The sequence below is a fragment of the Saccopteryx bilineata genome, chromosome 4, assembly GCF_036850765.1.
Source record: "Saccopteryx bilineata isolate mSacBil1 chromosome 4, mSacBil1_pri_phased_curated, whole genome shotgun sequence".
Lineage (NCBI taxonomy): Eukaryota > Metazoa > Chordata > Mammalia > Chiroptera > Emballonuridae > Saccopteryx > Saccopteryx bilineata.
In genome coordinates, this window is record NC_089493.1 from 164,683,427 (window position 1) to 164,699,285 (window position 15,859).

General features: G+C 44.2%; 1 protein-coding gene across 7 annotated transcripts in view; it reads left to right on the forward strand.

Annotated features, from left to right (window-relative positions):
- The first annotated feature begins 12,664 nt into the window (after positions 1–12,664).
- The window catches only part of MATR3 (matrin 3), a 36,713-nt gene continuing 33,518 nt past the window's right edge, over positions 12,665–15,859 (forward strand). Inside the window, exon 1 of one of the 7 annotated variants that reach the window (XM_066272618.1) lies at positions 12,665–12,768. Coding sequence is in view for 1 of the 7 variants with exons in the window: in XM_066272620.1 (XP_066128717.1) it covers positions 12,984–13,031 (48 nt within the window). In the remaining 6 variants the exon portion in view is untranslated. Of the gene's footprint in view, positions 12,801–12,869; positions 13,032–15,859 lie in introns of those variants that run through there. The other 6 variants (XM_066272616.1, XM_066272621.1, XM_066272617.1 and 3 more) reach the window with 6 other exon arrangements.

Below are 15,859 nucleotides of genomic sequence, written 5' to 3' on the forward strand. Positions count from 1 at the left end.
TTGGCTGCCGGAGGGGAAGAGAGAGACAGAGAGGAAAGCACGGCGGAGGGGTGGAGAAGCAAATGGGCGCTTCTCCTGTGTGCCCTGGCCGGGAATCAAACCCGGGTTCTCCGCACACTAGGCCAACGCTCTACCGCTGAGCCAACCGGCCAGGGCCAAGGATTTACTTTTTTAGAGGATGGTAATGAAGTTTGGTTCCCTTCTTAGTTTCACATATACTGATGCATACCTGCTAAATTTGAGTGTCAACTGAAAATAGTTAATTGAACTGGCAATCAGTTTGAAGATAAACTGGAAGGAAGATACAACTAGGGATACTTGAGACATAAGTTACATATGAAGAAAATATTAAAATACTGACATGAGATTTTTAAATGGTAAGCTATACCATATCTTAAGAAATCTAAACAAAAATAATTATAAAGAAAAGGGTTTTTTTAATTGAATAAAAAGAACGAGTATTTTTAGAACTGGGCAGATTGATTCTATCATGCATTTGGAAACGTAATATTGTGCAAAATTATGAGTCAAAGGAAAACTAGCCTTACCCCATGTGAAAACAGTGCAGAAAGAATAAAACGGGTGGTTAAAGATTATGTGGAGGCCCTGGCTGGGTAGCTTAATAAGTTAGAATGTTGTCCTGATAATGCAGTTTTGTTTTTTAGGTGGTTTTTTTTGTTTATTGTTTTGGGGTTTTTTTTGGGGGGGAGAGATTGAGCGAGAGAGACAGGAAAGGAGAAAGATAAGAAACATCAACTCGTAACTGCCTCACTTTAGTTCATTGATTGCCTTGACGGTGTGGGGGTGGGAGTGCAAGATGAGCCAGTGACCTTGGGATCATGTCAGTGATCCCACACTCAAGCTGGCATGGGGTTTCGAACCTGGAACCTCAGCGTCCTAGGTCAACACTCTATCCACTGTGCCACCACTGCTCAGGCAGGTTAATTTTTCTTTAATTCATTTCCAGTTTCTGTAAGTCAAAAAGTAAAAGCTGAACCTCTCTGGGTTGTTCAGTGACCTAGAGTGTTGTCCTGGCATGCCAGGGTCATGGGTTCAATCCCTGGTCAGGCACATAGGAGAAGCAACCAATGAGTGTTCAACTAAGTGGAGCAACAAGTTAATACTTCTCAATGGAAATTTTTAAAAAAAGTAAAAGCTCAATAGGTGAATGGACAAAAAATATGAACAGTTGAAGGGGACAGTGGAACATATAGGGACAGACAGACAGGAAGGGAGAGCTAAGAAGGATCAATTCTTTGTTGCGGCTCTTTAGTTGTTCAGTGATTGCTTTCTCATATGTGCCTTGACTGGGGGCTCCAGCTGAGCCAGTGACCCCTTGCTCAAGCCAGCAACCATAGGGTCATGTCTATGATCCCAAGTTCAAGCTGGCAACCCCTTGCTTAGGCTGGTGACCTTAGGATTTCGAACCTGGATCCTCCATGTTCCAGACCAACGCTCTATCCACTGCACCACTGCCTGGTCAGGCTCACTGTCCCCAGCTTTAATAAATGTACTCTCAAAAAAAAATTAAAAACTGATGCTGACCTCAGTTAGAGCAAATAAAATCCATAGTTGAGATTCCATTCTTCAGCAATCAGATTTTCAAATAGATTTGGATAGCAGTTATCAAAGGAATGTGACAGCAGGCACTTGTTCAGAAAGGCAATGTAGTGTTTACTTTTGTTGTTTTTTTTAAATTTTTTATTCATTTTAGAGAGGAGAGGGTGAGAGAGAGAGAGGAGAGACAGAGAGAGAGAAGGGGGGAGGAGCTAGAAGCATCAACTCCCATATGTGCTTTGACCAGGCAAGCCCAGGGTTTCGAACTGGTGACCTCAACATTTCCAGGTTGACGCTTTATCCACTGCGCCACCACAGGTCAGGTTACTTTTGTTTTGAAAACTAGTTTTTAAACTTAAAAAAGTCTATACTCTGACTTAACTAATTCCAATGCAATTGAAAGAATGTTTTGTGATTTGCCCTGGCAGGATAGCTCAGTTGGTTAGAACATTGTCCCAATACACAAAGGTTGATGGTTCCATCCCGGTCAGTCCACATACAGAAACAGATTGATGTTTCTGTCTCTCTCCCTTCTCTCTAAAAATCACTATATAGCCTGACCTGTGGTGGCGCAGTGGATAAAGCGTCGACCTGGAAATGCTGAGGTCGCCGGTTCGAAACCCTGGGCTTGCCTGGTCAAGGCACATATGGGAGTTGATGCTTCCTGCTCCTCCCCCCCTTCTCTCTCTCTTCTCTCTCCCCCCCTCCTTTCTAAAATGAATAAATTTAAAAATTAAAAAAAAAGATTCTTATTAAAAAAAATCACTATATATTTTTATTTATTTATTTATTTTTGTATTTTCTGAAGTGAGAAGCAGGGAGGCAGAGAGACTCTCGCATGTGCCTGACTGAGATCCACCCAGAATGCCCACTAGGGGGCGATGCTCTGCCCATCTGGGGTGTTGCTCTGTTGCAACCAGAGCCATTCTAGCACCTGAGGCTGAGGCCATGGAGCCATCCTCAGCATCAGGGCCAACTTTGCTCCAATGGAGCCTTGGCTACGGGAGGGGAAGAGAGAGACAGAGAGAAAGGAGAGGGGGAAGGGTATAGAAGCAGATGGGCACTTCTGTGTGCCCTGGCCGAGAATCATACCTTGGATTTCCACACGCCAGGCTGACGCTCTACCACTGAGCTAACACTCCAGGCCCTCAATACATTTTTAAAAAGACTATTTTGTGATGAGAATGTTATATAATATTCCTATATTTTAATATTAAGAACACAGTTATGCCTGACCTGTGGTGGCGCAGTGGATAAAGCGTCGACCTGGAAATGCTGAGGTCGCCGGTTCGAAACCCTGGGCTTGCCTGGTCAAGGCACATATGGGAGTTGATGCTTCCAGCTCCTCCCCCTTCTCTCTCTCTGTCTCTCTTTCTCTCTCTCTCTCTCTCTCTCTCCTTTCTAAAAATGAATAAATAAATAAATAAATTAAAAAAAAAAAAAAAAAGAACACAGTTATGCCTGCCTGACCAGGTGGTGGTGCAGTGAATAAAACGTTGCACTGGGACACAGAGGACCCAGGTTCGAGACCCTGAGCTCACCAGCTTGAGCCCAAGGTCACTGGCTCGAGCAAGGGGTTACTCAGTCTGCTGTAGCCCCCTGGTCAAGGCACATATGAAAAAGCAATCAATGAACAACTAAGGTGCCACAATGAAGATTGATGCTTCTCGTCTCTCTTCCTTCCAGTCTGTCTGTCCCTCTCTCTGACTCTGTCTCCATCACACACACACAAAAAAGAACATAGTTATGCCGACCTATGCTGGTGCAGTGGATAAACCATCAAACTGGAATGCTGAGGTTGCCAGTCAAAGCACAAAGGAGAAGCAACTACTGCTACTATGAGTTGATGCTTCCCACTCCTACCCTCCTCCTCTCCTTCTACTAAAATCAATAAATAAAAACTTAAAATAAGAAGTCATACTCCTTTATTTACCAATTGTCTATGACTGCTTTTACTCACAGAGACCACACAGCCTAAAAGTTTAAAACTTTATTTTTGTTTTCTTTTGTTTATTTTGTGGGGTTTTTGCCTTAAAAAAATTTTTTTTATTGTTTTTATTTTTCTGAAGTTGGAAACGGGGAGGCAGTCAGACAGACTCTCACATGCGCCCGACCGGGATCCACCCAGCATGCCCACCAGGGGGCGATGCTCCGTTGCAACCAGAGCCATCCTAGTGCCTGAGGCAGAGGCCATAGAGCCATCCCCAGCGCCTGGGCCAACTTTGCTCCAATGGAGCTTTGGCTGCGGGAGGGGAAGAGAGAGACAGAGAGGAAGGAGAGGGGGAGGGGTGGAGAAGCAGATGGGCACTTCTCCTGTGTGCCCTGGCCGAGAATCGAACCCAGGACTCCTGCACGCCAGGCTGATGCTCTACTACTGAGCTAACTGGCTAGGGCCAAAGATTTTTTTAATTAATATTTTTTTCTTCTTTGCTAAGTAAGAGGAGGAGAGATAGAGAGACAGATTCCTGCATGTGCCCCAATTGGGATCCACCCGGTAGCCCCGTCTTGGGCTGATGCTCTGCCTTTCAGAGCCATTCTCAGTGCCTGGAGAGAATGCACTCGAACCAGTAGAGCCATGACTGTGGGAGAGGAAGAGAGAAAGAGAAGGGGGAGGAGTAAAGAAGCAGATGGTTGCTTCTCCTGTGTGCCCTGACCAGAAATCAAATCCAGGACATCCACACACTGGGCTGATGCTCTACCGCTGAACCAATCATCCAGGACCTTTTTTTTTTTTTTTGCCCTTTTAAAAATATTTATTTATGCCTTACCAGGCTGTGGTGCAGTGGATAGTGTCAGACTGGGATGCAGAGGACCCAGGTTCGGGACCCCATAATCGCCAGCTTGAGTTGCGGGCTCATCTGGCTTGAGCAAAAAGCTCACCAGCTAGGACCCAGGGTCGCTGGCGTGAGCAAGGGGTTACTCAGTCTGCTGAAGGCCCGCAGTCAAGGCACATATGAGAAAGCAATCAATGAACAACTAAGGTGTCACAACAAAAAACTGATGATTGATGCTTCTCATTTCTCTCCGTTCCTGACTGTCCCTATCTATCCCTCTCTCTAACTCTCTCTCTGTCCCTGTAAAAACAAAACAAAACAAAACAAAAATTTCTTATGTGTAAAATTCCATTTGTACCTCTACAGAAATGTTGCCTGCTCACAGCTCTAGAAGAGCACTGTATAATAAAAATTTCTGCAATGGCAAAAATGTTCTCCCAGCTGTCCACTAGCTAAATGTAGATAGTAAGATTGTGAAAGGAAGTGCAGCTTATGTTTATTGAACAGTGGAAAGTGTAGCTCTAGAAAACAAGTGGTTTATTTTGAACTACACTTAGTTTTACGTGTTTTGAATAATACATACATGAATTTTTTCTATCACTGTTTTGAATGGCAGAAAATAGGAAAATATCTAAATTGCAAATTGGAAGAACATTGGTTAAATTTTGTGCCATTCATATAATGGAGAATCTAGGCAGCTTTATTGGAAGATAACCAAAGAAGTAAAACAACAGTGTATAATCTTAAAAGCTTTGTTTAGTGTATCACTGCACAACAAACCACCTTAAAACTTTGTACTAGTTGATTGGGCTCAGCTGGGTGGTTGTGTTTTATGTGGGTTTGGTTGAGGCTACAGCCATCTTCAGGCTTCAGGGTGCCTGGCAATTGGTCCTGGTTATCACCTGGGAGCTCAACTAGGGCTGTAACCTGAAGTGCTTTGGTTCTTTTAATGTGGCCAATTCTCACTGCATTGCAACTGGGTTCCAAGTGGGTAAAAGCAGAACTTAAAAAGTCACTTATACATTCTATTAGTCAAAGCCAGTTTTAGGGCCTTTCCAGATTCAGGTAGAGGGGAAGTTGATTCCACTACTCTGTGAGAAGAGTATAATTTGTGGCTATGTTTAACTCATCACATGAGTACACACATACAAAATGTTCATATGTTTATAGAAATTCCATAGAATACACAAGAAGTGGTTGATAGTGCCTGTCTTTATGTAGAAAAATAGAGGCTGGGGAAAACTGCTTGTTGTATCCTTTGTATATTGTATGTATTACATATTTAAAACCTTTTTTCTTTAGCGAGGTGGGGCGTGACAGACAGGAAGGGAGAGAAAGAGATGAGAAGCATCAATTATTTGTTCCGGCACCTTAGTTGTTCATTGATTGCTTTCTCAAATGTGCCTTGATCTGGGAGGTTCCAGCTGAGTCAGTGACCCCTTACTCAAGCCAGTGACCATGGGGTCATGTCTATCATCCCATGCTCAAGCCGACGACCTTGAGGTTTCAAACCTGGGTCTTCAGCCTCCCAGGCTGGTGCTCTATCCATTGTGCCACTGCCTGGTCAGGCTATTTAAAAACTTTTTAAGTCCCTCTCCACCTATACCCCCATGCCAATGCTGAAAGAACCACTGGTTAACAGTTTGTTTTTAAATAGCCTAAGGTATAAAATGACCTGGTTCCAGGGTATTAAATCTGATTTAAAATAATTAGTTGGTGGACTTCCAGATCATTCTGAGAGCACAGCTCTGCTGAAGGCAGTAGGGTATAATGCTCAAAAGCTGGATTTAGATTTATATGGAACTGGGTTCAAATCCTGGCTTTGTCTCTATTTAGTTTCATAACCTTAGGCAAGCTTTAAAAAAGATTTTTTAGCCTGGCAGTGGATGGAGGCCTCTACCTGTGGTTTGAGACTGTGGGCTTGCCCAGTCAAGGCATATGTGAGAAGCAACTGCACGTTGATGCTTCCTGCTCCCCCCTCCTGCTGCCTTCTTCTCTCTCTCTCAAATCAATAAATATTTTTTTCTTTTGTTAGCAAAAAGAAACAATTGCTTTATTTTTCATAGAAAATATATAGTATAACATACTTTGATACTATAATTGTAAAAGAAAAAACTCTCAGAAAGGACAATATTTAAATTCTATAAAATAAAATACAATGAAAGTGTAAACTCAGAGCACATTCTGTTTCGAAATACAAATTAAGAATTAAAAAACCAAAATGACAGACTTGTGCTAATCTGCTTAGGAAGGCATAAATTGTTAATCGGGCTCCAGGCAACTTTGTTTAATACTAAATTTAATAAAAAGTCTGCCTGGAGGAAGAAGAGGTCTCCTGGCCCTGTTTTGAAAGCTGGGCAGCTCTATTTAAATGCTTAGTCCTCATAGCATTAAGGAAACCATTGATAAGGTATCCTTTGAAATTGGTTCCTTTTAAAGGAGTCAGAATTATTGAAAGTAATTTTTTTTTTTTTTTTTTTTTTACAGAGACAGAGGGATAGATAGGGACAGACAGGAATGGAGAGAGATGAGAAACATCAATCATCAGTTTTTTGTTGCGACACCTTAGTTGTTCATTGATTGCTTTCTCATATGTGCCTTAACCGCAGGCCTTCAGCAGACCGAGTAACCCGTTGCTCAAGCCAGTGACCTTGGGTCCAAGCTGGTGAGCTTTGCTCAAACCAGATGAGCTCGCGCTCAAGCTGGTGACCTCGGGTCTCGCAGATGAGCTCGCGCTCAAGCTGGTGACCTCGGGTCTCGAACCTGGGTCCTCCGCATCCCAGTTTGACGCTTTATCCACTGCACCATCACCTGGTCAGGCAGTAAAATATTTTTAAAAGGCCTGACCCGTGGTGGTGCAGTGGATGGAGCCTTGACCTGGAATGCTGAGGTTGCCAGTTCAAGATCCTGGTCTTGCCCTGCCAGGGCACATACAAGAAGCAACTACTGTGAGCTGATGCCTCCTGCTCCTCCCCTTCCTTTCTCTCCTCTCTCTAAAAATCAATAATTTTTTTTTTAATTTAGTGAGAGGATGGGGAGGCAGAGACAAACTCCAACATGTGCCCCCACTGGGATCCACCCAGCAAGCACACTAGAGGGCAATGCTTTGCCCATTGAGGGCCTTTGCTCAGTTGCAACCAGAGCCATTTTTTAGCGCCTAAGGTGGAAGCCATGAGCCATCCTCAGTGCTCAGGGCCAGTTCACTCCAATCGAGCAATGGCTGGCTGCAGGAGAGAAGAAGCGAGGGGGAGGGGGTGGAGAAGCAGATGGACGCTTTTCTTGTGTGCCCTGACTGGGAATCAAACCAAGGACATCCACATGTTGGGCCAACACTCTACCCCTGAGCCAACTGACCAGGGCCGAAATGTTTAATTTTTTTTTTTTTTTTTTTTTTTTTTTTTTTTTTTAGCGAGACAAAAGGATGGACAAGCAGGAAGGGAGAGAGATGAGAAGCATCAATTCTTCGTTGCAGCAGCACTTTAGTCATTCATTGATTGCTTTCTCATATGTGCCTTCACCTGGGGACTGGCTGCAGCTGAGCCAGCGACCCCTTGCTTAAGGCAGCAACCCCACCCTCAAGCTGGTGACCTGCGCTCAAAGCAGCAGCCTTGGGGTTTCAAACCTGGATCCTCTGCGTCCCAGTCTGGTGCTCTATCTACTGCGCCACCGCCTGATCAGGCTGTTCCACTTTCTTGTGCACTCATTGGTTGTTTTTTTTTTTTTTGTTTGTTTGTTTTTTGAAAGACAGGAAGAGGGAAAGATGAGAAGCATCCACTTGTAGTTGCAGCACTTTTCATTGTTCATTGATTGCTTCTCTTATGTGCCTTGACATGGCAGGGGGGGCAGAAGGGGGCTCCAGCCAAGCCAGTGACCTCTTGCTCAAACCAGCAACCTTGGGCTCATGTCAGTGATCCCATGTTCAAGCCTCGACTCTGTGCACAAGCTGATGACCTCAGGGTTTTGAACCTAGGACCTCAGTGTCCCAGGTTGATACTCTATCCACTGAGCCACCACTGGTCAGGCTGATTCTCTTTTTATTTATTTATTTATTTATTTATTTTAATTTTATTTATTCATTTTTAGAGAAGAGAGAGAAAGGGAGAGAGAGAAAGAGAGAGAGAAGGGGGGAGGAGCTGGAAGCATCAACTCCCATATGTGCCTTGACCAGGCAAGCCCAGGGTTTCGAACCGGCAACCTCAGCATTTCCAGGTTGATGCTTTATCCACTGCGCCACCACAGGTCAGGCCTCTCTTTTTATTTTTTAATTGATTTTGAGAGAGAAGGAGGAGAGAGATGAGAAGTATCAACTTGTAGTTGCTTCACTTCAGTTGTTAATTGATCATGGGTTAATTCCTAATATGAGCTCTGACCAGGGATCAAACCGGCAACTTTGGCATATCAGAAAGAATTTTTAATCAGCTTAGCTACCTGGCCATGGCTCTTAGGCAAGTTCTTTAATCTCTTATGTAAAACAGGAATAATAGCATTTAACCCTCAAAACTGTAATTATAATGCATTATCAGCTGCTTAGTGATTGTATGGTGCCAAAATGTATCCTCAGTCAATGTCTCCTATGCTCAAAACTTCAAAATGGTCTTTTCATTATCAGCTCAAATCCATGCTATTCTGTTATTTATTTAAAGGTTTATATAATGTAGTTGTACCAAACTTGTCACTTAAACTTATCAAAGTCTCAGCAGACATTGCTTTGTAGCCTTTTTTACCATCCCTGGCACATACCACACCCACACACTGCAGTAACACAAACATGAATAGAGCTCTTCTCTACTCACAGCCAGGCCCACCTTGAGGCCAGTCTCCTCAATCAGTTGTCCAGTCTCCTTAATCAGACCAGGATGGTCAAGCTGGTCATCTGTCCTATCTTTCATTTTATCCCTGACTCTTACAGTGTCCAATGAAGTAGGCATTTGATTACTGAAATCCTGTATTTGGTTTCCAGTGTATCTTTTTGCTGATGAGACACTAAGCAGATCCTTAATAAATAGTAATTACTCAGTTGAAAAAGTTTGCCTTTTCTTCTTAAAATCACCAGATGGCATTACAGCCGTAAACCAAAGCATGAATAAGTGTATATCTGAACTAAGATGCATTTATGTTTCTGTCTCTGGAGGAGCGCAACTTCTTGTGTCATTTAAGAATTGGGGGACAACATAAAGGGAAGTCTTAGCCAACATACATAAGCTAAAATCAGAGGCTCAGTAGAAAACATACCTGGTTTTGAGTGGAAGGAAGACCCAATATTCACTGGAGAATTCGGATCCCCAAAATTTAATTCCAAAACTATGTAGTGTGGGCTTAAACATTTATTCAGGGGAACATTTTGACAGGGACAGACAGGAAGGGAGAGAGATGAGAATCAATTCTTCATTGCAGCTCCTTAGTTGTTCATTGATTGTGTTCTCATGTGCCTTGACAGGGGGCAGAGGACCCCTTGCTCAATCCAGGGACCTTGGGCTCAAGCTGGTGAGCCTGTGCTCAAGCCTGATGAACCTGCGCTCAAGCTGGCAACCTCGGGGTTTCGAACCTGGGTCCTCCATGTCCCAGTCTGATGCTCTATCTACTGTGCCACCGCCTGGTCAAGGCAGGGGAGCCCCAGGTCTTGACATGCCTTTTCAAAGCCTGTAGAAAATCATACAGCATACATGAAGATGTGGGATTGTAGTTCCACTCTTTATAATGATTAAAGTTTTCCCTGGCACAACTCTAAACCTCTCAACAAATGACTTAGTTATAGAAAATTGAAGTCACGTGACTATAATTCCCATCTCTCTTCAAACCTAGTGAAAACTCAGCATCATCCTCTACAAACCTCCTATTACAGTAAAGGTTTATCTCCTGCCAATGCCATTCTTCTAGGAGCATCCATTATGGATTATCCCTCTAGTCCCTGTTTTTTTTGTTTGTTTTTTAACTAATCTGTACCGAAGATGCCCTTCTGCCAACATAATTGTGCCCAATATTTCCCATAGTAAAACAATAAACATCTCTCAACCCTGCTTTCTCCTCCAGTTTCTTAATAGCCAACCTTTTCTGTATCTGATAGTTACATCTTCCTGTTTCTCATATACTCAGCACCTCCAGTTTGACTTCTCCCACTTTACTGGAAGGAGCTCTTTTAACAAGGATGCCCATATTGCTAAATCTTGAGAATGGTTTTAGTCCTTGTCTTGACCTTAATAGCATTTGACCCTGTTGATCGTATTTTCCTTTAAATGTTTTGGCTGTCAAGGCAGCACAATTTCTGTATCCTCTCTCTTGCCCCCCCCCCCCCCCCAACACACACACTTTGGTCTCCTTTGCTCTACCTGGTTTGGTTCTAAAGCCTTAATTCACCACACTATCAACTTCCATTGCTTCATTCTTATCAAGTAGAATTTGACTAATGCACACCCTTTCCCCTGAGCTTAAGATCCATACATACCATTTTTGACTTTAAAAATTGATGCCAGACTCACCTGACCTGTGGTGGCCCAGTGGATATAGTGTGGACCTGTAGTGCTAAGGTCACTGGTTCAAAACCCAGTCCTGGTCAAGGCATATATCAGAAGCAACTACTGTGAGTTGATGCTTCCTGTTCCTCCCCTCACCCCTTTTCTCACCTCTCTTAAATCAATAAATTAAAATCTTATTTTTTTTATTTTTAAAGATTTTATTACTGATTTTAGAGAGAGGAGAGAAAGGCAGGGGAGAGGAGTTGGAAGCATCAACTCGTCGTTGCTTCCTGTATGTGCCTGGTCAAGGCACACCCAGAGTTTCGAACCAGCAACCTCAGCGTTCCAGATCAAAGCTTTATCAATGCACTACCACAGGCCAAGAAGATTTTTTTTTTTTGTATTTTTTGAAAGTTGGAAACCGGGAGGCAGACAGACTCCCGCATGCGCCCGACCGGGATCCACCCGGCATGCCCACCAGGGGGCGATGCTCTGCCCATCTAGGGGCGTCGCTCTGCCGCAATCAGAGTCATTCTAGCGCCTGAGGCAGAGGCCACAGAGCCATCCTCAGCGCCCGGGCCAACTTTGCTTGCATGGAGCCTTGGCTGCAGGAGGGGAAGAGAGAGAGACAGAGAGGAAGGAGAGGGGGAGGGGTGGAGAAGCAGATGGGCACTTCTCCTGTGTGTCCTGGCCGGGAATCGAACCCGGGATTCCTGCACGCCAGGCCGACGCTCTAACACTGAGCCAACCGGCCAGGGCTAATAAATTAAAATCTTAAAAAAAAATTTTTTTTTGATGCCAGACTCAACTTGCCTATTTTCTTCCCAGCTGACACATCTTCCAGTAGCCCTCAATAGCACTAACCCTGGGGTTGTCATTCATACATAACCCATCTCTTCCTCATCTAATCAAAGTAACAGGACTAGCTGCTTTTTGTCCTAAATGATCTCCAGTTTTGTACTTTTCTCTACCAGGGGTCCCCAAACTTTTTACACAGGGGGCCAGTTCACTGTCCCTCAGACTGTTGGGGGGCCGCCACATACAGTGCTCCTCTCACTGACCACCAGTGAAAGAGGTGCCCCTTTCCGGAAGTGCGGCGGGAGCTGTATAAATGGTTTCAGGTGGCCACATGCGGCCTGCAGGCCGTAGTTGGGGATGCCTGCGAGTCTTCTCCATCTATGCCCCTCTATTATCATCATCACAGTGGACCCAGAATAATTTTTCAAAGATTCGAATCTGACGCAGTACACTGAAGATTTTAAAAAAATTGAGTGCTATTAATCAGGACATGTATTCACTGATTTACCTTAGATTTAAGAAAACGCTCCTCCCTCTTCATTTGCATGAGACCCCAGTGAAATGGCCATTTCCTCCAGCATCATCTATGCAATTCAGGTTTTTCACACGTGCTATCTCTTTGCTCATAGAGAACGTATTAATCTCAACTGTTTTACATTTTGTAAAATTCACCAAATGGTGGCGACGGTCTTTTCGGTGGGATGGGTTCACTTACACCTCAATGACTCTCCTGCACAGAATTCCTGAGATTAAAAACCAGCCAAAATGGTATCAGTTCCCCCTTCCTGGCACTTCTACCATTTTTCGGCGAATAATCAGAATAGCCTGAGAAGATAGAAACCGGGACTTCTACGACTCGCTCTAACACATATCCAATTAAATTTTACGCCATGCAGTTAAGGGGTTTAGAAAATGTTTTTGTGGGAAATAGGACTCGAACCCGTAGTTTAAGGCTGCCTCCCTATTTCCCGCCACAACCGGCTCCAGGATTAGAGAACAACGACTACTTTCGTGAACGCTAGCTGAAGGGGAGGGACCTGGCGCGCGCAGAAACGAGACCCTTGGTGGGTGGGGGCAAGCTATCGCGAGAGCACGTTCTTTGGCTGCTGCTGCTGCTGCCACCTCTTACCAGCGCCGTTGCTGCGGGGGATTGTGGGAACCTTCGCGACCCGCTCGCTAGGCGAGAGGTATCTCTCCTTTTCCTCTCCCTTTTCTTAAGGTAGGCGTGAAGCGGGTAAGAATTGGGGTGGGGTGGCCGGGGGCTCTCTGCATCCGCGGGGAGGAGGCAGCGACGGCGACAGGGGCTGCGGGAAGCCGGCGGCGCGCCTTTCTTGCTCGTCCCCGCTTGTCCGCTCTGCCTCCCTCCGCGCTGCGTATGTGAGCCGCCTCATCGGCGGCCGCCATGTTAGGAGCGCAGTGGCGGCGCAACCAGCCTCCTCGGGTGGCTGAGGTGAGCGGTTCTGGAGGGAAACATGCATCCAGTCACGGGCCCGGGGTGCAGAGGGAGCGGTGGGGGGGGGGCACCGAAGAACGCGGATCGGCCGAGCATCCCGTTTCCTGGGCTTTCTGTTGGCGGGGGCGGGACGACAAGCCCGTTACACGCGAGCTGCAGCGCTGAGGAGGGAGGAGCACTGAAGGCCTGAGGGACCTAGTATCCACAGGGAGTCTGCGGTTTGGGAAGGATAGTTAAGATAGCGAAGTCCTTGCATAGCACCAGTTCCACGCTTGGGTTGGTTTTTTCCCCCACTTTGAGCCTGAAAATTGTGCCCCAAAATGGAGGATTTCGCTGAGTGAAAAGGTTGGCGGTTTGAACCGTGTTTCTTGGTGTCACGGCCTTCTCTCTGCCCATTGCTTCATAGCGCCCCCTAAGACTCCCGTCCCCCGCCCACACACATGCGCGCGCGATTTTAGCCGGACCTCAGGAACAATTCCTCCCTACCCCCAATCGTTTAAAAATGGCCGAAAATGAAACGTTAACGCTTGTTTTTTGTATTGCGTCGTGGATAAAGAATCCGCGGTACACTGCGAGGCAGGAGTTCTGTTCTTGTTTAGAGAGTCACCTCAAATTCCTTTTTTTTAATTAAAATATCGTCAGCCCAGGTTCCTCTAGTGTGGGACCTTCCGGTTTCCAGACAAAGGGTTTGGAGTACCGTGGTGTAGTCGTCGCATCGTTGCTCTTTTCATTGCTAGCGCTGTTGGATGTTATGTGTTCTACAAGACTTCCCATTTACTGTGGAGGGGTATTTCCTAGGTGTTTGTACGGTTCCGTAGAATACTATTGGATCGGTTACGATTTTCCAGCCAGATATTTCTAGAACGGTTATGGCGATTCCGAAATTTCTAGTCTTTCAAGCGCGCTGGTTTCCCGGGTCGTATTCAGGAAATTTTTGTATTGGTGTTGCGTTTTGTTGGTTAAACAGAACTTGGTTTAAGATTTTTAAGTAGTATGGCACATTTTTCTCCCAGGTAAATTTAAACAGTTGTATTCTGCGGGCAAAATAATATCTGAGGTGTACACATTCAAAATAACACTTCCTTTTAAAAATTCAATGACTAGTCACCTACACAATTTATCGACATAATTTCTTCATCAGTGGTGGTCTTGGAATCAAGAAAGCTTGGAGATCAGGGGGAAGACACATTTCTGTTTCAAAAAAGCTCTGTGGTGTGCCTTTCCACTCAAGTATAATCATGTTTTTGCAAACTTGAAATTAAAAACAATTGAAGTTCTACAGGAAGATTTTTCTGGTTGGTTATGTAACATTTGGAAAAGCGATCTTTAGCCAGTTGAGTTGAAGTGCTTTAAATTTACATTTCTTCCTTTGTATTTAACATTGTATGGTTATAACACTAGTGTGGACTTGACCCAGAGAGGAAGTTTTCTCATTGTTACCTACCTCCTCTCTCAGGTATTTGTAAGTGGGGTTTCTTTTCTGTAATGTTTTAAACGAATTCATCAGAATTTAACCACTCTTGCAGTGAATATTATATATTAAAGGAGTTTTTAATCATTAATTTTACTAATGCTTTTAAGGAATTGCAAACTCAATAATATTTCAAATCAGTTAATGATAACAAATCTTAACTGAAGAATGCAAAGAAAATTATTACATACTTTTAGAAATAAAATGTAGTTCAGCCCTAATTTTGTAAAAGATTAAAGCCCAAGGAGATTATAGACATTAATTACAGTTATCCAGCATATTAAAAATCTGAAAGATTAAACATTGGAGATCTGATTATAGTGTGGCCATCAAATGGAAGTCCACATAGCTATTAAAACACTATTTTAAGAGGAGAGTAATGATGGGAAAAAAATGTAACAAAATAAAATAAAATTCTGCTGGTGCCAAATTTAATGTGTAAAGGAGTGTGTAAAAATAGAAATATGCTCCAGAATGTTAGCTCTGCATGTTGGCGTTATGGGTGATTTTTATTTCCTTTCTCGTGTTTTTCTGAAATTTTCACAGGAAATTATATTTACTTTTGTAGAAGGAGGAAACAGTTTTTTGCTTATGTTAGAACTGCTTAAAAGACCGGATTTTTGTGTTTTGTTCTCTAGTATCCTAATGTATTTTTGAAGGGTATTTATAGATGTGAAGTGTAGTTTTCAAACGTGAAAAGGGTTATTGTTTGTGCTTTTGTGAGATGCTCTGGTTATTATACGTAGACATAGGAATCTGAAGATGCTCTTATTTTATAATACTAAGTTTGCTATTACTGGGATTAATACTAATTTAGGTTACAGTATGAACTGTAGCCATTAACTATTTCAAGAATGAGCAAAACCAAAGAATTGGATAATGGTTGGTTAGATGTTTTTAGCACATCCTTTTGTTTAAAGTTCTTTGTTTTTGTATACTGCTCACAAAAATTCGGGGATATTTCAAAATGAATATGAAGCTATAAAATATCCCCTAATTTTTTTATTTATTTTTTTATTTTCCTGAAGCTGGAAACGGGGAGAGACAGTCAGACAGACTCCCGCATGCGCCCGACCGGGATCCACCCGGCACGCCCACCAGGGGCGACGCTCTGCCCACCAGGGGGCGATGCTCTGCCCCTCCGGGGCGTCGCTCTGCCGCGACCAGAGCCACTCTAGCGCCTGGGGCAGAGGCCAAGGAGCCATCCCCAGCGCCCGGGCCATCTTTGCTCCAATGGAGCCTTGGCTGCAGGAGGGGAAGAGAGAGACAGAGAGGAAGGAGGGGGGTGGGGGTGGAGAAGCAAATGGGCGCTTCTCCTGTGTGCCCTGGCCGGGAATCGAACCCGGGTCCCCCG